This window comes from Clytia hemisphaerica, unplaced genomic scaffold (assembly GCF_902728285.1).
Source record: "Clytia hemisphaerica strain Z4C2 unplaced genomic scaffold, Clytia hemisphaerica genome assembly, whole genome shotgun sequence".
NCBI classification, from domain to species: Eukaryota; Metazoa; Cnidaria; class Hydrozoa; order Leptothecata; family Clytiidae; genus Clytia; species Clytia hemisphaerica.
The window spans coordinates 62,817-87,633 of NW_027103836.1; the positions used below are offsets into that span (position 1 = coordinate 62,817).

Genomic DNA, 24,817 nt, shown 5'->3' on the forward strand with positions numbered 1-24,817 from the left:
AGAAAAAAAGATTAATATTTTTGCGGATATAATTTAAGAGACTTGAAAGGGTGAAAGGGTGAAAGGGTGCCATGTTCGTTATAAAAGAGCGCCTTTTCTCTTTTAATGAATGCCTCCTAAACTGGGCTTACAAAATTATTATGATTTTCCTCTCTCTTAAAATAGCTCCACTGGGCGGGGGGGGTGCCCCCTTGCCCTCCCTACCAACACACCACTGATCATGGTCCAGTAAGCTGTAAAAGTTGAACTAGTGATGGAAAATGTAAAAACTCAAAGTTTAAAACAAGTCTATGTAAAATATTTGGTCATCAGCCTAAAAAGGTCTTAAAGGTTTTGATTTTAAATAAGAGTGATATGGTTTGCTTACTCATCAATTTTAATTCAAAAGCTTTTTCACATTGGATTGACACGGATGTGGAGCAAGATTGGCCAGAAACATGAAAAGAAACGCATTCTTTTGCTCATATCAGCATAATGTAACAATAGCAAGACACTGTCCTGATATAAAATACGTGTCTGATATCAAACGGGAACACTTATGTGAAAAACAACCTTTAAGGGCTCTGGATATACCCAATTTTTCGATTTTACACCAACTTAAATGGCAATTTCTGCATTTTAAAAAGATTAATGTTTAACCTTTTTTATATGTCATGTTAAACCTACCTTTTTAGAATTTAAAAATCGAAAAATTTAAATGAAAAATTAAATGAAGAAGAAAACGAAGAGTTTTTCGAAGAAGAGTATTTCACCTTTCAAGGCCCTAATCTCGGTAAAAATCAAACATTTTGGAATTTTTTTTGGTTCAGGTGATGTATCTATTTAGTATCTAAAAATACAAATTTGGAAAATCTTTGTGGAAGTATCTTTCCTTTAAAATCTCCAAAAAACCTCATTTTGGCAATTTTCTCCACTAAATTTACATACGATAACAGCTATAACTTGGGATTTAGCCAAATAGAAAAATTTTCCGAAAAAAATCTGAATAAAGAAATTATTTGTCATTTAATAACTTGAAAAAAAATTGAAACAATAAAATGATTTCCCCAAGGAGATTAGGCTTTTTTTGTGAAAAGTATATGAATAGCGTCGTTATGATGACGTTTTATTAAGGTGGACCTTGTCACACAAAATTCCTTATTACTCATCATGTAATTACTTAAATTCATTTTTTCAAAAGCAGTTTGTTCTTAAACATGTCAAAGAAGCGAAAACATTTTCGGTTTTATCTTCAAATTCTGAAATTGATTTTTCACTATGACCCCAGAGCCCTTAATTTACCTAGTGATTCATGTTCGGAGAACAGCCTTAGACTTTTGCACGTGGTAAAATGCAAAATGCAAACATTAGCTTTTAATATTTTTATTCAGTCAAATCAAAATCTCATTCCGCCCCCAGGCTTTATTAGAGGCCGCAATTGTTTCGAGGTTTCCTAGATGAAGATTATTACTTTTTGATTATGTATTGATATATGGACCGCTAATTCTCTGCTTTAATGTGCTCACGCAGCACTTTTGTTCGTTGTAATTTATCCGGTCGTCAACTAGAGAATTTCAGAGGAATACGCCTTAAATTGAACGCAAAGGGGACCAGGAAATTGTTGGAGTTTATCTTGAAAGTTCGAGTTATGGAAAATAATTGTATTTGATTAGCTAAAAAGGTTACGTTGACGCGGTGTTTTGACGATTTTGTTTTCTCCATTTTTTGCACTCCAAAATGAACAGTAATTACCTTTTTAGCATATCTTGTTTTGGAACAAAATTTTCTTTTTCTTTTTCTTTTTCTTCTCCATATCTTTTAAACAAAGGTGTGTAGGCTTTTCTTCTCCCGTGCATTAAATTATGCTACATACAAAAAACGCTTTTTAATTTCAACCGAGGAATGGGAAATTATTTGATTGAAGTTGAAGCTTCACTTTTGATTCTCCAATAATTGAGTTGGAGGTATTTTTGGGTATTTTTTGCGTCCTGTAGATGTCTAGGTGTTTTTAAAGTTCTTTGAGTTTCTACAGGATTCCAAACCATATTTCGTTCGGTGAATGTTTACAAAACCGTCATGTTTTAATGAGTTAATCAGAGATCTGGGTAATGTCTGAGCAATCACGACCGCGGTCGATGGAAACCATTGATTTCAATTGAGTCGATCGAAGAGGACGCCATTAGTTTAGGTTGAAAGCGTACTGTGAAAACAACTAGCAATTCTTCATATTCATGACGTAATCTTTCATACGGAAACACCCGAAAAACACCGGGCGTTTGCCACCAGTTTTGAATTCAAACAATGAAACTGGTGGCAAACGCCCGGTGTTTTTCGTGTGCTTCCGTATAAAAGATCACGTCATGAATATAATGAATTCCATTTTCCTCTTATTTTTTTTGAAAAAAGGGCTAAATCGATTTATAGAGTTTGACCTGATTCGATGAATATTGAAAACGAAGTTTCTCTCTCTAGCACTGTTAGATCTTGCTCGTTTCACGTTTTTGTTTGTCTCATTTCGATTGGTCGTGACACAAAATCACGCGAGGGTGTTGTGCTTGAAATGCATGTGGGCGAATTTGATTGATGTTGGTTTTTCATTCTATATATTTAAATCATATGTACTTTGCTGTTAATGCAAATAGTTGCTACGACCGAACGGAATAATTAAATGGTTACCAAGGCGTGCACAAATTAAAATATGAAATCGAAGCGGCGTTTTCAAAGTGTGTTCTTCTATTGATAGTGAATTATTTATAATATACTTGTTTGATTTCTCTTGTTCGCCATTCTGTGAAACAACAATCGATATATTAAATCGTAATTTCTTATAGATATAAAGTGACAAAAATAAATTTCTCTCTGTCTTTGGTCAAAAAATATATATGAGAAACTGAATTTTGATCGAAATGATAAGTTAACACGAAATTTTAACAAAAACTCGATTTCCTGGAATTTTTACATTTTTTGAACATTTGTTGACATTGTTTGGAAATGTCTTGAGTTGTTTTCAAGTCGCTTGAATGCTAGAGGAGGTGGAGAAGCCAGGCTTGATTGCTGATGAGGTGAGCTGCTTCAAGGTTTATGAAATGGTTGAAGTTTGCAAAACAAGATAACTGGCTCATAACGGTTTTGTTCCTTTTTGGACCTACCGGGAGGTCCTTTAATTTGACCGTTGTCCGTTCGTCTGTTACAAGATTTTCTCGGGATTGGCTCATTAGTTTTTTTTTTATTTTTTGCACAATGATACAAAATAGCAATGCCTAAAAAGTGACGGAGCCCGATTTTTGAAAAAAAATCTTTGGGGGCAAATTTGGGCCAAAAACTACCTAAAAATAAGGTTTTTTGGACTTAGTGCAAAATTGCTTCATTAGTTTTTCCTGATTTTTGGCAGAAAGATAGAGTGCAAGGTACCCTAAAATGTGGCTGAAGTAATTTTTCTCGGAAAATTTTTTTTCGTCGTAAAATACGGATTTTCGTTTTTTGGGGAAATTCCCTTTTACCATTTTCCTGTTAGCAGATTTTCTAGGGATTGGCTCATTAGTTTTTTTTTATTTTTTGCACAATGATACAAAATAGCAATGCCTAAAAAGAAACGGAGCCCGACTTTTGAAAAAAAATCTTTGGGGGCAAATTTGGGCCAAAAACTACCTAAAAATAAGGTTTTTTGGACTTTGTGCAAAATTTCTTCATTAGTTTTTCCTGATTTTTGGCAGAAAGATAGAGTGCAAGGCACCCTAAAATGTGGCTAAAGTAATTTTTCTCGGAAAATTTTTTTCGTCGTCAAATACGGATTTTCGTAAATTTGGGCCAAAAACTACCTAAAAATAAGGTTTTTTGGACTTGGTGAAAAATTGCTTCTTTAGTTTTTCCTGATTTTTGTCAGAAAGATATAGTGCAAGGTACCTTAAAATGTGGCTGAAGTAATTTTTCTCGGAAAATTTTTTTTCGTCGTAAAATTTTCAAAAAAAGACGACCAAGTTACACAATGATAAAAGAAAATAAATCAGACGTTTTTGCATTGTTCTAAAACTTATTGTGTTTGCTCAATACCAATAGTAAAATGTATAACACATAATTTTATCTGATTTTGATCAACAGGTAGGTCCATTCAGCATGTTGCTTGTTTGTGCTTAATTTTTTCATGAGGATCAGGATGCAAAGTCTGTTATCTGAGTTGTTTGAGTTTGTCATAGGGCAAAAGATCGATGGAGAATAATGTCGTATCATTGATATGACGGTCACTGGTGGTTAAATGGCAATAATATCATGCACTCGTTTTATTAGAACAATTTTATAAGAACAATGACGCTCAGAAAGGCCAAAAAATAAGAACAATTTAAAACAAACCTCAGCCTGGAATGGCTGAGTTTTGAACAAATTAAGAGTTAAAACGGTGGAAATAGGGAAATAAGCCAGAAATAACCTAATTTTGCCCTATCCTAAAAATTAGAACAGGATAAGTAAAAGTGTAAAAAAAAGAAAAAGAACAGCTCAGCCTGAACAAAAGTTAGCTGGTTCTTTAAAAAATAAGAGTATATGTACGAAGTTAGATTGTTTACGTTCTTTCTTTCTCTTTTAAGGTACACAACAGATGTGTCACCAATATGCCAGTCATGTGTTCGTTAGGACCACACAAAGTTCATATCTTACCACCAATTTGTATAACCCCTGCATCAGTAAGTACCTACAGTATTGTTTACATGTTAATTAGAGTAAAGAAAACGAGTTTTAAGTTGATTTCATACTCAAAGTTTCATGTCAGGATGGCAATCTTCAGTGAAAATTGTTTAACATGTTGCATATATTTATTGCAATTAATTATCCTTTACATATTACTCTGGATAAAATGTCACCTCCTATCACATGACATAAACTGCCAGCGACTGATGATAACTTTAAACTGCAAACAATATCCTTGACGAACGGTCTTTGTATCGGTTCCTTATATAATAAGTATTAGTCTTTTATAGTATTTTTTGCCCCTAACGAACCATCCCTCCTGAAACCTGGTTAAAGCCAGAGTCTTTCCTGAAAAAACGTTCCTAAAGCAGGCTGAGGTAAAAAGGCAAAAACATCGTTAGAAACTGAATTTACTATGATATTTTTAGAAGGAGAAGGCAGAAAAAGTGGTGAAAGACAAGAAAAATTCGGTGATAAGTTATGATGGTATACCCATGCAGATTACTCCGCTACCCGATACCAAACCTCTTATCGCATTCATCAACCCTAAAAGTGGCGGACGGCAGGGTGCAAGGTACAAAGTGTTTAACATTTCATGTGTGTATTTCTTCTGCTTAAACATCTATACCTTATCGGGGAAAACTTCGTCGCGGAAAAGTGACGAAATTTTGGACAAGTGACGAATATTTTCCCCGACGAAAATTTTCCCCGACGAAAATTTTCCCCGGCCTTAATGCGTTTACCAACTACCAACAGGTGACGAATTTTTCCCCGACGAAAATTTTCCCCGACGAAGTTTACCCCGACGAAGTTTACCCCGATAAGGTATTCGATTTAAAGATAGCTACAGTGGAGTTTCTTTGACTCTAACCTCTAACTAGTATGTCTTGGGCTCTTCCAGAAAATGTCCGTACATGGGGGTGGAGGATATAGTATCCGAGGGGTTAACTTGCGCTGTTTTGGGGTAATTTTGATTGTCCATGGGGTCAACTGATGCTTTTCCGGGGGTGCTATAACTGCTGTCCGGGGGTCAAAAGTCATAATGTCTGGGGGGGTAGATTTCCTAAAAATGTTATATCTTCTACCCCTGATATTCAATTTTTTTTCTAAAAAAGCCCCTGCTTAAACTCAACAAGTTTATAAACCTCATTCCATAACTAGAAATTTCCTTAATTCGAAAAAAATGTTCCTCGTGCGTGTTTGACTTTATGAAGACTCCAATGTGTTAACTTCCAGCGTTGCCTTCATTTCGAAGAGTCGGCTCTTGCTGTAGGCTGTTCTATGGCAAAAAGCGACAAGAATGGACAGTTGTTTCCTTTGGAATGCCTTTGAAACTGATTGCAAAAGTTGAGCTTAGCCGATATTTTCCTTTTTACCTTTTACTTTTGGCTAAACAATTTTTAATATTTTGTTTACAGATTACTGAATAAATTCCGCTATTTACTAAATCCACGACAAGTTTTTAACTTGGCAGAAGGAGGGCCATTCCCAGGATTGAAATTCTTCGCACAAGTACCGGACTTTCGTGTTCTATGTTGTGGTGGAGATGGTACAGCCGGGTGGATTCTTGCAACGATAGGTAAGCATTTCTTCAAGGTTTTTCACCCCTGCACGTTCGCTGCCGAGTACGAGTATACTTATGGTAGAAGAGTTCCATCCAAACACTACTCTGTACCGAGAGTGTATCTCACGTTTATCGCTTCGTAGTACACTCTGTGTGCATTTTCTGTTTGATAAAAAAATTCCCGTACGGAGACCTCTGCGATGAAGTATGATTTATAGAAAGCAACACTTCTCTCATCGTCTCCCCTCTCTCACCGGCACTCCCATCACAGCGGTTGGTTTGAAAAATCTCAAATGAGAAAAGACAATGACAACAGACCCTCCACGGCAATTGAATTAGCCGTAGATACTGGGTCTGTGTACAGACAATCCAACGGAATGATACGGAAACATTTGCGTGGATTCATATTTTTTAATAAAACAATGTTGTTTTGCACACACTTTTCCCCTTTCTTTATACATTCACCTCATTCTATCCGACATTTTTATTTCCTAATGGTATCGAGGTTCTTTCGAGTGGTAGGGGTCTCAGTAGGACTGTGACAAATGGTTTGCGAACTCGAAATTGGGATGGATCGATTCGCAGTTTTGTCATTGTAAAATTTGTTTCCTTCTTTTCTCAGATCGATTAACGAGTTTGAAACAAAGACCTCCGATGGCCATTCTTCCTCTCGGTAAGAAAAGTTTTTCTAGCTTTATTTCCACATTTTGAAGCCATTACCAACTAGCTTGATTGTATTCCATGAAATATGGAAGCTGACTTATTTTTAAGTGTTATATAAGATTTACCGTCCTAGACGGCTTTCCATGTCAGTTAAGTATATAAATAGGCTTTCCCGTCTCAAAGTTCAGCATAATAAATTGCTGCGTAAATCCATTTATCGTCTCGAAAAACCCTGCTTTCGCCAATGTCTGTTAGACATCGTTTTCAGCATCCTTCTCTTTTCATCAACATTTTCTCTTTGTATTTACAGGCACTGGAAACGATTTGGCAAGGTGTTTAGGGTGGGGTGGAGGATACGAAGGAGGCAGCTTGGACAAAGTTTTACAAAAAGTTCTCAAAAGTTCAGTTGTCATGATGGATAGGTAAGATCGTCAATATCCTGCCTACTTGTAATTCTTTCTTCTAATGAAAACTTAGTATGTGACCATCTCCCTGTATGTGTTTGTATTGGAAGAGTTATTGATCATTAAAATACACCGAATTCTCACTGTCAGACAAAAATTTTACAGCACTTTTCGGTCAACGAGTTACTTAAATTTTCGTTACTTCGACATTTAAAAGTTGTTTTTTCCCTTTAAACAGGTGGCAGATTGATTGTGACAATTTTGAAAAGACTTCAATCGAAGGAGATATAATGCCACAAAATATTATGAATAATTATTTCTCTATCGGTGTTGTAAGTCTTCTTGTTTTCTTCCTCTTTATTTCAGTCGTTTATCCGTACTAGTGGCCGGGAAGCTCAGTCGGTAGAGCATTCGCCTTAAAATCTAAGGGTTGTGGGTTCGATCCCCGGTCACCGCCAACTCAGCGGATGAGTAGCCTAGATTGGGTAATCTGATCTAGGCGGTAAGTCACTGGGAGCTGAGAGTTGGTGTGGTGCTCCGCCTCAGCATTCGATCTCCCAGGTCTAGCGCAAATAGAAAAGGGGATAGACTCCCTCACTCCCGGCTCTGTCGACAGCCACCAGATGAATATACTTACTTAAATTAGCTAGGTGAATTCAAGATGTGGGAGTTTCTTTCAAACTCCAATATTCCTATGTACTTTTCACTTGTTTAACATTTTTCCAGTTTGGAAAGCTAGACCCTCTATCTATAACCCTCTCTCAAAATTATCTTCATGTTCACTTTTTTTAGGATGCGGCAATCGCATTGAAATTTCATTTACAGAGGGAGAAAAACCCTGAAAAGTTCAACAGCAGGTAATGTGTCGACTTGGATCGTTTATTATTCGGTGTAATACAGTAATATCGGGGTAATATGAGTGATATGAGATGATACGATGGTTGTTACAGGATAATATTAGTTTGTATAAATTACTACAATGCCAGACTAGATCTTGTGGATTACTTCAATCTGTCTTTACATATTGTAAAGTAGTATCACTTCTTTTGACTAGAACGTATAACAATAAGCATTACTTTAGACTTAGTTGATTTCTGTAAGCGTAACGTAAAAAGTGTAATTTGAGGCTCTGTGGCGTTTTATATTGTTAGACATCATACTACACTACTAGACAAATTTTATGATTATAATCATTGAAATTTTTTTACCCATTTCTCCTAAAGTTCTTAACCAAATACTTCTTAACCTTTTTGGACCTACCCCGGTGGAGGTCCTATAAATTAACCTGTGTTTGTTCGTCCGTCCGTTCGTCCGTTCGTTCGTTCGTTCGTCTGTTACCAACTTTTCTCAAGATTGAATCATAGGAATCTTTTGATTTTTGGTAAAAAGGTGCAAAATGGTAGTAGCCAAAATGTGACGGAGCCCGATTTTGGAAAAAAAAGATTTTTGGGCCAATTTGGGCCAAAAAACGGCTAAAAAACGGGTTTTTTAGACTTTGTGAAAAATTGGATCATTAATTTTTTCTTATTTTTTGTATAAAAGTAGGGTACCATCATAGGTAAAAGATGGCTCAAGCAGATTTTTGCAAAAAAATTTTGTTGGCTCAAAAAACGCATGTTTATCTATAAGAATCACTATTAATAAGCATACATCAATGTTCTTAGTCAAATTACTCAATTTTGTTATGAGATAGATATCTTTTTTTACTCATAAGGGCTTACTTAAGAGAGTATGTGTGTTTTGACATGAAATTTTGGTTGCTTAGCGTGTTTTTATAGAAAAACTGGCCAAATTCTATATTTTTTTATAAGCACATTATCAATTACTTAGGTATTAGCTTTTCTCGAGATTGGCTCTTTCATTCTTTATGATTTTTTGCACAAAGATGCATAACTTTAAACCCTTAAATGTGACGGAGCGTGATTTTCGAAAAAAATGTTTTTGGGCAAATTTGGGCCAAAAAACGGCTAAAAAAAGGGTTTTTTGGACTTTGTGAAACACTGCATCATTGTTTTTTTCAGATTTTTTACATGAAAGTAGGTAAAAGATGGCTCAAGCAGATTTTTGTAAAAAAAGAATTTTTCAGCTAAAAAAACGCATATTTATTTATAAAAATCACTATTAATAAGCATACATCAATGTTCTTAGCCAAATTACTCAATTTTTTAATGAGAAAGATGTTTTTTTTGCTCACAAAGTCTTGAATATGAAAGATTATTTCAAGAGCATGAAATTTTGGTTTCTAAACGTTTTTTATAAGAAACAAAGACTAATTTTAATAGATCGTCACTATTTGTGTTCTGAATGATTGTTTAACGGTCATGCTCACGTAGATATCAATTATATTTGTTAAATGCATAACCAGGTAGGTCCATAAAAGTATCACTTGTTCTTTTCAGGTTTAAGAATAAACTTCGATATTTTCAAGCTGGTACGTCAGAGCAACTGGCTGCAACATGTACAAAACTAAGCAACTTCTTAGAAATTATTGTAAGTAAAAAATGTTCTTTTTTATATCGACAAGAATTTTTATATAATATTATCATTCTTGCTTTCTTCTCGAATATTTGGGATAAGAATGTCTAATTGAAAGACACTCTATATCCACTTCTGTTTTCTTTTCCGGATTTGGTAATCGGAATTTCACTATACCGGGTATTAGTATGTAATCTTGTATGATGTTATTCTATATGGATGAAAAATCCAGATAGTTAATCTGACCTTGAATTCAAGAATGGAATTTTCATTATTTTGCCCTTTCCCTCTGGCGAGTGAGTTTTATAAAAGAGTGCAATATTCAATAATTTCTCGCCTTTTTTTTAGTGCGATGGCAAGAAACTTGAACTACCCAGTTTAGAGGGTATTGCAATATTGAACATCCCAAGTATCTACGGAGGAGCGAATATTTGGGGTGAACCGGAGAAGAAAAGGAAAAGGAGGAAGAAGAGTAGTGGCTCTTCTGGTGATGAACCTGAATCACTCGGAAGTGTCAGCCAAGGTTTGTTTCCGTATTTTTTATCACCGTTTTAAGGGTTCAATCGTGGCATGCGTTTCATGTTTGCATTTACCGGTCTAAATACTCAGATTCAAAATTTGCCAGTTTGGCAGAAGAAGGATGGGCTCTCCTCAATTTCAAACTTTGTTTTGCTTTTATTTCCTTCTGAATCGCATTAATATTCTGTTCAAAACTCATTATGGGGTTTCAAAGCGGCCAATACCGTTACTGGCTGTTTCTGGATAACGCCTACTTTGAAAACGAGAAATTTAAACCGTTCAAAGCTTCTAAATTATACTTTCCCCGAGGTAGGCATTCACGAAATTCATAAATTTTGTTCGCATTCTATTTTAGATATAAGTGACCGCAAACTAGAAGTCGTTGGTTTGGAAAATAGTTTATATGTTGGTCAAATCATCGCTGGTGTCAGACAACATGGTTTAAGATTAGCACAATGCTCGACTGTTGTTATTAAGTATGTTTCTTTTTGTTGAAGTAGACCCTTCCTGCTTTTGAAACTTACTCAAACATCTTTTTCCAAACATCTTTTCTTCTGAAATGAGAAAAATCAGAAAGTAGCCATGTTATTTAAACATTGTGTTACAGCCAACCATTTTATTGACAGCTTACCAATGCCTAGGCTGCACGCATCCCCTCTGATATGATTTGATATAACAAAATAAATTCTGGGGATGCGCGCAGCCTAACCAACGCCATATTAACGTCTATAATTTTCATTTTCATTTTTTAGAATCATGAAGACAATGCCAATGCAAATCGACGGTGAACCTTGGATGCAGGCACCTGCTCAGGTAAGTGGACTTTAAAGTCAAAGCTAATACCGTAAGTTTGTCTAATGTCGACATCCCTCTTCTAATTTTGACATCCTTCTTTAGAGATGAGAATAATAGGAAGGTTGGAATCACTGATGGACACCTCAAATGATTGCTGAGCAAAGAAAATTAGTTTCAATCAGCGATTCCGACCTTCCTATTATTCCTATTTCTAAAGAAGGGTGACGAAATTAGAACAGGGATGTCGACATTAGACAAACTTACGTTATACGTCAAAGCATTAAAGGTGTTTCCGTTTCATATCAGACACATGTTTCATATCAGGACAGTGTTTTGTTATTGTTATATTATGCTGATATAAGCATAAAATTTTTTTTCTTTCCCTCTTTCTGACCAATCTTGCTCCACATCCGTGTCAATCCAATGTGAAAAAGCTTGTAAACTAAAATTGAGGTAATGTTGCAATATATGAAATACCGAAATCGTCGGATATTTTTGTCGGAAAAACAAGACGTATCCTAGGCAGATTCTATAGTTCTATAGTTCTATAGTTTGTTAGTTCCAGTTCTATATGTTAGTTCCATAGTTCCATAGTTCTATAGTTCTTTGGTTTGTTAGTTCCATAGTTCCATAGTTCTATAGTTTGTTAGTTCCATAGTTCCATAGTTCTATAGTTCTATAGTTTGTTAGTTCCATAGTTCCATAGTTCTATAGTTCGCTGGTTTGTTAGTTCTATAGTTCTATAGTTCTCTGGTTTCTTAGTTCATTGGTTCATGGTTCTATAGTTTGTTAGTTCCATAGTTCCATAGTTCTATAGTTCGCTGGTTTGTTAGTTCTATAGTTCTCTAGTTCTATAGTTCTATAGTTCTCTGGTTTCTTAGTTCATTGGTTCATGGTTCTCTGGTTCATGGTTCACTGGTTCACTGGTTCATGGTCCTCTGGTTCATGGTTCACTGGTTCTTTGGTTCGTGGTTCATGGTTCTCTGGTTCACTGGTTCATGGTTCTCTGGTTCACTGGTTCACTGGTTCTCTGGTTCACTGGTTCATGGTTCAATGGTTCACTGGTTCTCTGGTTCATGGTTCACTGGTTCTTTGGTTCGTGGTTCTTTGATTCTCTGGTTCATGGTTCTCTGGTTCACTGGTTCATGGTTCACTGGTTCATGGTTCACTGGTTCATGGTTCTCTGGTTCACTGGTTCATGGTTTCATGGTTCTCTGGTTCTCTGGTTCATGGTTCTCTGGTTCACTGGTTCACTGGTTCACTGGTTTACTGGTTCACTGGTTCTCTGGTTCATGGTTCTCTGGTTCATGGTTCTCTGGTTCATGGTTCACTGGTTCTCTGGTTCATGGTTCTCTGGTTCTCTGGTTCACTGGTTCATGGTTCTCTGGTTCGTGGTTCTTTGGTTCTTTGGTTCACTGGTTCTTTGGTTCATGGTTCTCTGGTTCACTGGTTCTCTGGTTCATAGTTCATGGTTCACTGGTTCACTGGTTCATGGTTCTCTGGTTCTCTGGTTCACTGGTTCACTGGTTCTTTGGTTCACTGGTTCTTTGGTTCCTTGGTTCACCATGCTGGTTGGATCGTTGGATCATTGAATTGTTGGATCGCTGAATCATTGGATCGTTGGGTGTTTGGATCGCTGGATTGTTGGATCATTGGATCATTGGATTGTTGGATCATTGGATCGTTGGATTATTATATCATTGGATCGTTGGGTCATTGGATCGCCGAGTCCTTGATCGCTAGATCGTTGGATCGTTAGATCTCGAATCGCTGGGAAATTGGATTATATAGTTTCGAGTCTGAAATTAAATTAAATTCTGCGAAAATTTCTTCCCTTAAGGTAGTTTCGATTAAGAAAGGGAAAATTTCGATTTTAAAGACCATAAATATTAATCCTGGCGAGAAATAATTTCGATGACCCATCACTTTTTTCCCATTTTCGTAAGTAATATTTTTTCGCAAAAGTTAGTTTCCTATAAAGAACCAGTGAATCAAAGAACCGATGAACCAGTGAACCAGTGAACCACGAACCAATGAACCAGAGAACCATGAACTAGTGAACCAAAGAACCACGAACCAAAAAAACCAGTGAACCATGAACCAATGAACCAGAGAACCACGAGCCAAAAAAAACAGTGAACCAGTGAACCAATGAACCAGAGAACCATGAACCAGAGAACCAGAGAACCAGGAACCAGTGAACCAGTGAACCAAAGAACCACGTACCAAAGAACCACGTACCAAAGAACCAAAGAACCACGAACCAAAGAACCAGTGAACCAGTGAACCAGTGAACCATGAACCATGAACCAGAGAACCACGAACCAGAGAACCATGAACCAGTGAACCAAAGAACCAGTGAACCAAAGAACCAGTGAACCAGAGAACCATGAACCAGAGAATCAAAGAACCACGAACCAAAGAACCAGTGAACCATGAACCAGAGAACCAGTGAACCATTGAACCATGAACCAGTGAACCAGAGAACCAGTGAACCAGTGAACCAGAGAACCATGAACCAGTGAACCAGAGAACTATAGAACTACAGAACTACAGAACTAAGAAACCAAAGAACTATAGAACTATAGAACTAGAGAACTATAGAACTAAGACACCAGAGAACTACAGAACTACAGAACTAAGAAACCAAAGAACTATAGAACTACAGAACTACAGAACTAAGAAACCAAAGAACTATAGAACTATGGAACTAAGACACCAGAGAACTATAGAACTACAGAACTACAGAACTAAGAAACCAAAGAACTATAGAACTATAGAACTAGAGAACTATAGAACTAAGACACCAGAGAACTATAGAACTACAGAACTAAGAAACCAAAGAACTATAGAACTACAGAACTACAGAACTAAGAAACCAAAGAACTATAGAACTATAGAACTACAGAACTAAGAAACCAAAGAACTATAGAACTATAGAACTAGAGAACTATAGAACTAAGACACCAGAGAACTGTAGAACTATAGAACTAAAGAACTATGGAACTAACAAACTATAGAACTATAGAACTATGGAACTAAAGAATTATTATATTAGCTCTGAGAATCATTTCAACTAAAATAATACATGACTAAAAAATCCGACGGTTTCATTTTCCGACTGAAAAATCCGACGATTTCAGCATCTCATACATTGCAAGCTTGCCAAAATTGATGAGTAACAACTAGGGCACATTGCTATACATTGAGTAACAACTAACAATTTTTTCTCTTTTATCTTCAGATCACAATAAATCATAAAAATCAATCCCCAATGTGTGTTGCACCACGAAATGAAAAGCGAGGCTGGTTCCGCTTCTAATCACCAAAACGAGGCTACTACGAAATGGTTGGTAATCTCGTTTCTAACCTTATAAAAGAAATGTCTAGATTTTAACAAAGAAAGAGAAGAGAAATACCCATATTTTTTTAAGCATCTGAGGTTCTCAATTTTTCGGTCCTCTTTTTTTTCTGAAGTATACTTTTTTTTTGCCTTTTCTTTTTTTTTTTTTGCCATCTTTTTTTTTGAAATTCGCAGTGCGAATTTAATTATATGAAGAATGAGTTATTGTAAGTAATTTATGATGATTTTATTTAAGTTATTGCATTACGCACAAGTTTTTTTTTTCGTTTTGTTTTTAGTTCTTTTTTTACCATTAATCTTTAATGACATTTATTTTTTAGAATTTGCCCCTTTCTTAGTGTTATGGTATCATTACCTAAAACGAAAAATTAGTTCAGGAACATTTTCCATTCGGCGGATATCTAAATTGCAGCCCAAGTTTAGGATGGGCATCATTTTTCACTGTTTCTGCTAGTTTTAGAGAATAAACTGTATAGGCCATTTTACAGTTGAAATGGATCGTGGGTAATCAGGACTGATTGCGCCTCGATAACGGTTTCCCGTTGGTTCAAAACATCGCAATGCTCCTGATTACTCATTACGCTTTGCAACTGTGAAATGGCCTATTCTTAAAATTATGACTTGTTCACTAGTGCCATTCCTCTATTTCTTCACACGTTTCCTTATAGTTTTTATTCGAAATCTTTAGCTCGAGTAAAAACAAAAGAATAGAAGCAATGTTTAACTTTTCATTGATTTTTATATGAATATTTTTTCACTGTTACAAAATATTATCACGTGATCGATGACGTCAGGACGTTTTTTCGATCACCTTGTATTTTAGGTTGCACAAGACTACTACTATATTTTAACACAACTTTAGTTGATTTTGTCTGTTGCGTGTGTGTTCTAGTTTTTAGAATTACTGTAGAAAGATTAGATACCAGGCTCTTTTTTGCATACACCTGTTTTTCCTTTTCGTTTCTTATAAAATTTTTGATTAGGTGCACCCTTTCCAGGACTTAACTGGATTTCTTGGGCAAACAAAACACCCCTGTGCCTCTTAATGAATTAGATTCGTAGCGTAGTGAAACTAATTTGTGACTAAAATGGAGATTACCTTCCCCTTGTAAAGAAAGGTTTAGGATGTCTGAGTTATACAGCTTATCCAGCGTTTTAAAAAGCACCAATGACCTTTTAAAACTTTTATTATTTTAAAGTTTTATTAGCATCAGAAATATTAGATATTAGTTTTATCTTTGTATGTAAAGTTATTTATTTTCACCTATTAATGCGTTATTATTATTTAATGATCGGACTTTCTTTTATGACTTTTTTTATTGGATTGTTGACAAGAGAAGTAGGGCTTTGTATCATCGTATTCAACTATTTCTTGGCCAAAAAAACACCTTGGGCTTTTTCAGAAAAAAATTGAATATGGGGGTGGAGAATATAACAATTTTCAGTGGTTTACTTCCGGGCAAAGTGACTATTGGCCCCCTGGACAAGCATCAGTTGACCCCTGGACAACCCAAATTACCCCCGGACAAAGAAAAATTTTGATGATTTTTCGCCAGCCCCGGACAAAATATCCTCCATTCCCCATGTACGGACAATTTCTGGAAGAGCCCCTTCTTTCAAAGTGTATTAAATTCTTTTGCGTTAGTCTCGATTTATGAAAGTCTTCTTTCTCAACCAGCAGTTTTCTTCAGTATCTGTTTCTCAATGTCAAATATCTGTTTCAGCATTATATTTACTTAATTTTTTTGTTGGCTTTTTGTTCAAATGGGTGTATGTATTTCTTGTCATTATATATATTATGCTATAAGATATTTGAAGAGAGAAATAATGTTATATTTAAACCAATTCTTTTCAGTTTTATCTTCTTGTCGCTAACCGCAGACTAGCACCATGGAGGTGTAAAGAAAAACAGAAGATTTATGTTCGTTCGCCCTACGATTGCTACGATGTATGCATGCTCATAATCTAATATATCGTGGTGAGCTCTTTTGTCGAAAGGTGAAATCTCATTGGCTCATAAAATGTTAGAAATTAGATGAGACGAGATTCATTGTTTCTGACATCGTAGTAAGAAAATATTTGGACTAAAAAAAGCCTGTAAACACGGTAATCCTCTTCATCAAATGAACTCTATTTCTTGATAACTTTCCTATAAAATTCTCCAGCGACATTCTGACAACAAATTGAGTCTGAAATCGTGTGTGTTTCATAAAGAACCTTTCATTTTCTGGCTTAAGACAGACCCGTAGCAACCGGGGGGTTTTTGTTGGAAAATAGTTCAAAAATAGGGTCTTTTTATCTAAAAATTCTAGAAAATTCGCCACAGCTGTACCCCCACCAGGGCCAGCCCTGGACCCGTTGGGGGCTGAGCGCCCCCCAAACCCTCAGCTTAAAAAAAAAAAAAACTCCTGACTTAAACTTTTATGCCCCCTCAATAATAAATACACTCTTCTCGAGATGCATAAATTTATTGTTGTCCTCGTTTTCAAACAGATTTCATTGCTATGAGATTATACATTTAAACCAATTTAAATTCCCAAAAGGCAAACATTATTATAACACAAAAGTACTTGAAATTCAAAATGTCTCATGAGGTGTAAACAACACAATTATCATTGTGAATATGTAATTTTATAGCAATGAAATCTGTTTGAAAACGAGGACAACAATAAATTTATGCATCTCGAGAAGAGTGTATTGCTTCCTACGGGCCTGTAATAAAATTCTTTTTAAAACAAAATTTAACAGATAACTAAATGGAACATGGGGCTAAAGTTTTATTTAATATCGTATATATTAAATACTGATAGTATTTTAGAATACTGTATTCAGAGCAAACTCAAACTGGGCGAACCTTAAATTTCTTTTGATACATTTTATAAAAGAGATCAAAAGACTTTAACGAACAATTACCATATACCTCCATGCTAACGCACATCCACAAAAATCACAAAATACAGTAGAGACTTCTCTATTACCCGAATACCTCCAAAACTCGAATAAGTTTTCTCATTTCTTCTATTCATGATGCCTTATAAGCACTCCATAACTCGAGATAACTCGAGCTTTTTTGTATTCCCCACAAATTCCTCACTCTTCTACTTTTATTTTAGGATTTTAAGGTTTTTTTAGGAATCTTCGAGTTAGCCAACCTCGTCCCCGTGTATCCCAGGCTTTATTTACGTTACTGATTGACGCCAGAAATACCCTGAGTGTTGGCTGATGTGAGTTCCCCCTCTCAGAGGGGGAACTTCTCAAAACAATACGTCATAAAATATTCTGACGTTACGTTACAAAGTTACATTGCAATGCAACGACTTCAAAAAAGAAGAACGAATGAAATCTGACGTTTTGTTTTTTAATTACGTAATCTTTCGCGTTCGAAAACCAGCCAATGCCAGGGTATTATCTCGCGCTATTAGTAAGAATCAAAAAGCTGATAATACGCAGGGATCGAGGTTGCGAGTTAGCTAATATAATAGTAATAACTCGGAGCTTTATTTTATTTATCCAAAAAAAGGATGGCTTACTCGAAAAGTTGTGTACGAAAAATAAATTCGAGTTAGCCAACTCAAAAAAAAAAGAATTTGTGAAAAAAAATCCGAGTTAGCTAACTCGAAAATCCCTTTTTAAAAATGAAGAATCAAATTAGAGTTGAGTGACGTCATAATTTTTATGACGTCATGATTTAGCTCGATGATTCCGGGCCTCGGATGTGAAGTGAAGACAGGACCATAAAAAAATTGATTTACCGTTGAAATAGGGCTTTAAAGTTGATTCGCGATTTTCCGATTTGCAGTCATCTGGTCATGTGAAACAGCCGTCATTGTCATCGTATCCTGTCCACCAACTCTTTTCATTATATTTTACTCAATAGTCAATAAATATTTGCATTTGTGGCACCACAGTGGATTACTGATACTTAGGTAAGATATTTTTCCTTTTAAGTTAATCCTTGCATCACAACCGTGACTTGCATCACTGTCAGTGGATAGGACCCTGTCGGCGCACCGGACTGTCCGGTGTATTTGTCCGGTGGCAAAAAGTATCCTTTCGCTACACCGGCCGCAATAAGTCCGGTGTCAGTCCGGTGCTGCATACAGGGAATTTTGGACGCCAGACATTTATGAAACAAAAAATTAAGAAACACCGGACGCACCGGACTGGTCATGTCCGGTGTTTTGATTTCATCATTCCGGTGGGAAAAAATATCCTTCTCTGACACCGGACATCCGACTTCCTTAAGTCCGGTGTAGATATTGTCCGGTGGTAAAAAAAATTCTCTTTTTACACCGGACTTTCGCGTGTCCGGTGTTTGTTAAGTCCGGTGCGTCGGCAGGGTCCTCAGTGGATAGCCCTCAAATGACAGTCAGGCACATCCTGGCAAATGAACAAGGTATTTCACTTGCGACCATTGGCAAATGAATGGGGTTGAAAACGAAAGCAAACAAAAGTGACGTAATAGCGCCGAATACCCAGTTTAATTGAACCGGGTTGGAAATATTTTGCTTCATTTCAAAGAACTGCATATGGATGAAATTTTTTTCCATGGGTCAATTTTGTCTTCGAAGATTGAGGAAACTTTTAATGAAAAAATAAAGTTCCCAGTTTTCTTCCTTTTTTCCCTTTTTCAGTTTGAAGTTCATTTTTATTCATTTTCACGCTTTTAGCCTGAGACGTCCTGTCTCATTTACACTGGGTGACGAATACCCCATGCAAATGCTCACCCCGTTCATTTGCCAGGATGTGCCTGACTGAATGAAAGACCCGGCTGTCATTAAGATACAAAAGTTAAATCAAAACAAAAATGGTAGAGTAAAGATGCGAGCGGATCTGCGTAGTTGTATTTTAATGACCAGCCAGGTCATTCATCTTAGGGCTATGTTAGTCTCCACTGATGCAAGTTACCCAATCTCACGGTATATTGTCAGAAGCAGCCAAAGACTAGAGCCCATGTCCCTGAAATACTTTAAGCGTGCTGTCAACTGCTCTAACTTGGGACGATTGGGCGAAACATGGGACTGGTTGATACAGTCAGGGCCTCCTTGGTCTTTTATAATATTAGTTCGGATAGAATAAAAACATCGGCAAGTACCAAACGCCTACTACAATGTAGACCTAAAGCTCTAAACCAGCATCTAATAACATGAAAACCAGAATATGATTCTTCAATGGGAATCAAAACTATAAAGTGCACTTACAAACATCAATTTGTCAGATCTAACAAGATTAATAACCACACTGTCATCATTGACAATAAAACAAACGTTTTTCTGTAAAGAGCCTTGTAAAGGCCTGTAAACATTCCAACAACTTCCATCGAAATGATCTATCCCAGCCCAGTCTACCATTTTTAGCGCGGTCCGAGGATTGAGCCGAGAACGCTTAGCGAACTCCTGCGCGGGTGAAAAACTTCAATCTGTCAATCATTTTCTCAAGCGAAGAGTACGCGAAGCGATTCTAGCTTTACGATAGTGCCGCAGGTCGTCAATGGATAGTATTCAATTATCATTATCCCTTTATTTTCATTCCTAGAACTTTTGCAAAAAAAAGGAAAAATAGAAAAGTTGTATTTTTTACTGCTCTATTCACATACTGAATTTGAAAGATCTTCTATGTGACGTTTTTTTGCAAACTTCAAAAAACTGATTTTTGTCCCGCCTTTGCGGGACTTTGCCTTAAGTGCTTGAGTGCAGCATAGGGTACAAAGTCCAAACATGCGTTTCCCGTAATTTTTGTGTGAAGAGTTAGGTCTACACTGTACTACCTACTACTTAACACTTACTACCTACTACTTACTACCTACTGTAAAATAGCTCAAAACGGCTCAAAATTACCTTTAAAATATTCAGCATGTTAAAATTAGCAAAATCTGAAACTTTCAGTCAGGCACATCCTGGCAAATGAACGGGGTATTTTTCACTTGCGATTGGTGTGGCAAATGCAAGGGGTCGAAAACAAAAGTGATGTAATAGCACTGAATACCCCACGCAATAGAACCGGGTTGGAAATATTTTGCTTCATTTCAAAGAACTGCATAGATGAAATTCTTTTTCCATGGGTCAATTTTAACGAAAAAATAAAGTTCCCAGTTTTCTTCCTTTTTTCCCATTTTCAGTTTGAAGTTCATTTTTATTCATTTTCACACTTTTAGCCTGAGACGTCCTATCTCATTTACACTGGGTGACAAATACCCCATGCAAATGCTCACCCCGTTCATTTGCCAGGATGTGCCTGACTGACTTTGGTGGTAAAAGAACATGTTCAAAAATCTGAGGCAATGCATTGGACATCTCAAAATTCATTAAAATCGATTTTTTGCTATAAAATTGAAATTTCTCAACATTGGGATCTGAAATTTTCAGAAAAGACCCGCTGCAATATTTAAAATGATACGGCTTTGTCAAAATGTCAAAATTTGCATTCAGTACAGAGAAATGATAAGAAAATAACATTGTTACTATTTTATCTCATGTGTGTAGTAATAAGTTAGTTCATCGCTAATAACTCACTTAATATTACAAAATTTTAGAGTATTAAGACTTTTGAGTAGTCCAAATTTTGTTTGCTACGTGCGTTACATTTTGGTCAGATTTTGTACTTGAAAGTAATCTTCTCTTTATAAAATATATGTTGATTTGGTAAGTGAAGGGTCCTGAATAGGTTATTTCTAAATCAGATGCCTTTAAAAAGACAAAATAGTGATATTTATGTAACAATATTTATAAAGTTCCAAATCTTTTCATATATATGTTACAGTTTTATCAATTTTTTGGGATTTAACTATGTTTTTTTATGTCTCAATCCTAGTTTTAAGTTCAGTTGGAAGTTTGAAGTAACAGTTCACAAAATATCATTCAATAATTAAAAAGAAACACCAATTACTCCAAATTTGAGTCTAAGATAATAATAAGAAAGAAAGAATTATTAAAAATCATCTCAAAAATCTACATTGGCGAAGACAACTGCTGTAGCCTGGTCTCAACCAACCCAACAACAATATCAAAACAAAGTGCCACCATAATCAAAGTCTGCTCCTGATGGCAAAGCAACAAAGATAAAGACAACATTCAAAGAGGAAACAAGACCCCTCAGCTTTTACACACCAGGTTAGCCCTGGACGTCACAGGTATAACTTTCTTCATATTAATACGTTCCTCGAGCAGCAGGGTCCTGTGTCTTGGTCAGCTCAGGCATTTTGTTAATCACCTTGGAACGGCTGCACTCTTAGCTTGGAGCTAAAGTGTAGCTGATCAGGTATCTATTATTCTTATTCTGATTTCATCATGAAATTGCTCAAATTATTGATCATTCTTTTGTACACCACTTTGTGGCCAAGACCAAGATTGTACCCTCACTTTGTTAACGTAACTGATGTGAGCTTTTGCCCTCCGACACGCTTCAACAAGAAGTTCTTATTTTCCATATTTCCACGCTTACTCAACAAAAAACTCATCCTACATAAAATCAAACTGCTCACTTGATAGACTTGCTACTAGTCTTGAGTGGTCAAAAATCGAGATCAATCCTGGCCCACCTGTCAAATTTCCCTGTGGTGAATGTTCTTCAGCTGTCAGATGGGGACAAAATGCGATTGCCTGTGACACTTGTAATCGCTGGTTCCATGCATACTGCATCCAAATGAACAGTGTAATGTATGATATCTATCAGACAAACAATGATCTGGAATGGGAATGCTGCAACTGTGGAGTGAAAAACATCAACCCATCACTTTTTGATAGCTCACTTGATTCATCAACTGACTCTAACCTATCTCCACAAAGAGGTATTCCTAAAAGAACTCCAACACAACTTAAACTGATGTGCTTAAAAACTTTCAAAGTGTTTGGGAGAAAAAAGAGCAAATAGAACAGGCTCTGTTTGAGGACAATGTTGATATTGTTATTGGTAGCGAAACTCATCTTGACAGTAGCATCAAGGACTCTGAATTCATTCCACCAACATACAAATGTTATAGACGTGATCGAGACGATGCAAAGGCGGTGTGATAATTATTGCAAAAAGAAAGACTGGTCATTGAGAAGTGACGAAATCCAAAAAAATGTGAATTTATTGCAATCAAGGTTCAAACACACCAGAGACCAGTCATCATAGCAGCATGCTACAGACCTCCAAAATCGAAAATTGGTGAAACAACATTCATCTGTGAAGAAATTCAAATCTCTAAAATTCTTCCTTTAAAAACTGCCCTCTATGGATTGTGGTGACACCAACCTTCCGGATATTGACTGGGTAAACAATGCATCATTGATCATAATTACAAGAAAGCATCAATGAATCGTTTTTAGAAACCTTTAACCAATGCTGCTTGAGCAAATTGTTTTGTTCCCAACCCGATAATTACTACTTGAATTTTGCCCTCCTCGACCATCATTTTTCAACTGCATCCCTCATCCTTTGGTCTCAGTGATCACGAACAGCTTGATGTTATATGCCTGTCTCCAAAAGATCAAAATCTATTGTATACTATGGAAAAGGGGCACTAAACACGATAAAAGACCATGTTAACTCCTGACAAACTTCATGGCAACAATGTGCAACCACACCAATGCTCTACTGGTCTAGTTTCAAAATGCTTGTCGATTCTTCAATGCTTTTTGTTCCTTCCAAAACAACTTCACCTGATTATCGCAACCCGATCACACCAAATGCAAAAGACTTTGCAGAAAGGAAAAAACTTATAACGTTTAAACGAACAAATGACAAGAAGACTGGAACAAATTTAAAGTACTCCAGTCAAATCAAGGAAAACCTGTCGACGCATTTAACAATTATGTAGTGAAATGTGTTGATCCCGGAGAGAACAACAATCCCAAAAAACTGTTTACATTTATATAATCTCGTAAGTGTGGCAATGAAGGTGTTGCCCCTCTAAATGATAAGGGTCACATCCACATTGATAACAAAAAGAAAGCAGACATACTGAACCATCAATTCTCCAGTGTTTTTCTCCAAACCAGATGGACGCATCCCTCCACTCATTGGTCAAACGTTGCATAACTATGCCAGACATAAACTATCAATATAGCAGGAGTCAAGAAACTTTTGAAAAATCTTAACCAAACAAAGCATCTGGTCCAGACAATGTCTCCTCTAAATTCCTAAAGGAGCTTGGTAATGAAATTGCACCTGGACTAACATTGGTAATGCAGGCATCCATGCTGCAGTCAATGACTCCAAAGGACTGGCGTCATGCCTTGGTTGCCCCCAGTCTTCAAACGGGAAAACAGACGAGCCAAAGCTGAAAACAACAGGCCTATAAGCCTAACATCAGTATCATGCAAGATATTTGAGCATATTCTTCACAGTAATATCATCTCCCACCTTGATAAAAACAACATACTAACTGACACGCAACATGGCTTTCAGAAAAATCGTTCATGTGAATCTCAGCTTTTACTCACCATTAATGACCTTGCAAAATCACTTAATGAGGGAAGTCAAATCGATTCCATCTTGCTTGACTTTTCCAAAGCATTTGACAAGGTAGACCATGACAAACTGTGCATTAAGCTTGATCACTACGGAATAAGAGGTAATACTCTCTCCTGGATTAGAAATTACCTTGCAAACAGAACGCAAACTGTAGTTGTTAACAGCAAGAGCTCAGACAAAGCCATGGTATTATCTGGTGCTCCCCAGGGACAGTATTGGGCCCACTACTATTTCTAGTATACATAAACGATCTGCCATTGTGTGTGAACTCCAAATTCGTCTTTTTGCGGATGATGCTCTATTATACAGAAAACATTGAATCAGTCAATGACGCTTATCAACTTCAACATGATCTAAAAATCTGATTGAGTGGGAAAGCATTGGTCCATGGAATTTCAATCCAGAAATGCAGGTCTCAGAGTCACCATAACGCAAGATCATCCTATTTGACTTTCCATGCATAAACCAAATCCTTGAGCTGTTGACTCAGCAAAATACCTCGGCGTATTTATACACAAAAAGTTATCTTGGAATACCCATGTCACTACACCTCGAAAAAAGCCAACCAAATCGCTGCTTCCTCCAGCGTAACCTGCGTACATGAACCAAGTAATCAAGCTCCAAGGCTTATCGTACCTATGTGAGGCCGATTCTTGAATACGCATCAGTTGTCTGGGATCCTCATACTGCAGCAAACTCAACCAATTAGAATGGTCAACGCAAGGATCAAGATTTATATCTAATGATTGGAGATATTCCAGTAGTCCAACCACCATGATCCATAATCTTAACCTCAAGACCCTCCAGCAAAGACGGCTGGAAACTAAACTGAGCTACATGCATAAGATTCTACACGGTCGAATTGCTTGTTTATCTTCTTTGTATGTCGTGTCGTACGCTAACGTAAAAATGATACCA

The 24,817-nt window shown here is 36.5% G+C and overlaps 2 protein-coding genes across 6 annotated transcripts in view; both read left to right on the forward strand.

Moving 5' to 3' along the window:
• The window catches only part of LOC136807108 (diacylglycerol kinase beta-like), a 38,462-nt gene extending 23,469 nt beyond the window's left edge, over positions 1–14,993 (forward strand). For all 5 annotated transcript variants that reach the window (XM_067063677.1, XM_067063676.1, XM_067063674.1 and 2 more), the window contains 12 exons: positions 4,560–4,655; positions 5,088–5,233; positions 6,078–6,238; positions 6,846–6,896; positions 7,197–7,308; positions 7,529–7,622; positions 8,083–8,147; positions 9,690–9,780; positions 10,114–10,288; positions 10,640–10,760; positions 11,037–11,097; positions 14,324–14,993. In XM_067063677.1, the coding sequence (XP_066919778.1) occupies positions 4,560–4,655; positions 5,088–5,233; positions 6,078–6,238; positions 6,846–6,896; positions 7,197–7,308; positions 7,529–7,622; positions 8,083–8,147; positions 9,690–9,780; positions 10,114–10,288; positions 10,640–10,760; positions 11,037–11,097; positions 14,324–14,401 (1,251 nt within the window). In that variant the 3' untranslated portion in view covers positions 14,402–14,993. The remainder of the gene's footprint in view (positions 1–4,559; positions 4,656–5,087; positions 5,234–6,077; positions 6,239–6,845; positions 6,897–7,196; positions 7,309–7,528; positions 7,623–8,082; positions 8,148–9,689; positions 9,781–10,113; positions 10,289–10,639; positions 10,761–11,036; positions 11,098–14,323) is intronic.
• Positions 14,994–18,233: 3,240 nt separating this feature from the next.
• LOC136807083 (natural resistance-associated macrophage protein 2-like) overlaps positions 18,234–24,817 on the forward strand; it is a 32,085-nt gene continuing 25,501 nt past the window's right edge. Inside the window, exon 1 of the mRNA XM_067063650.1 lies at positions 18,234–18,369. The gene's annotated coding sequence lies outside the window, so the exon portion shown is untranslated. The remainder of the gene's footprint in view (positions 18,370–24,817) is intronic.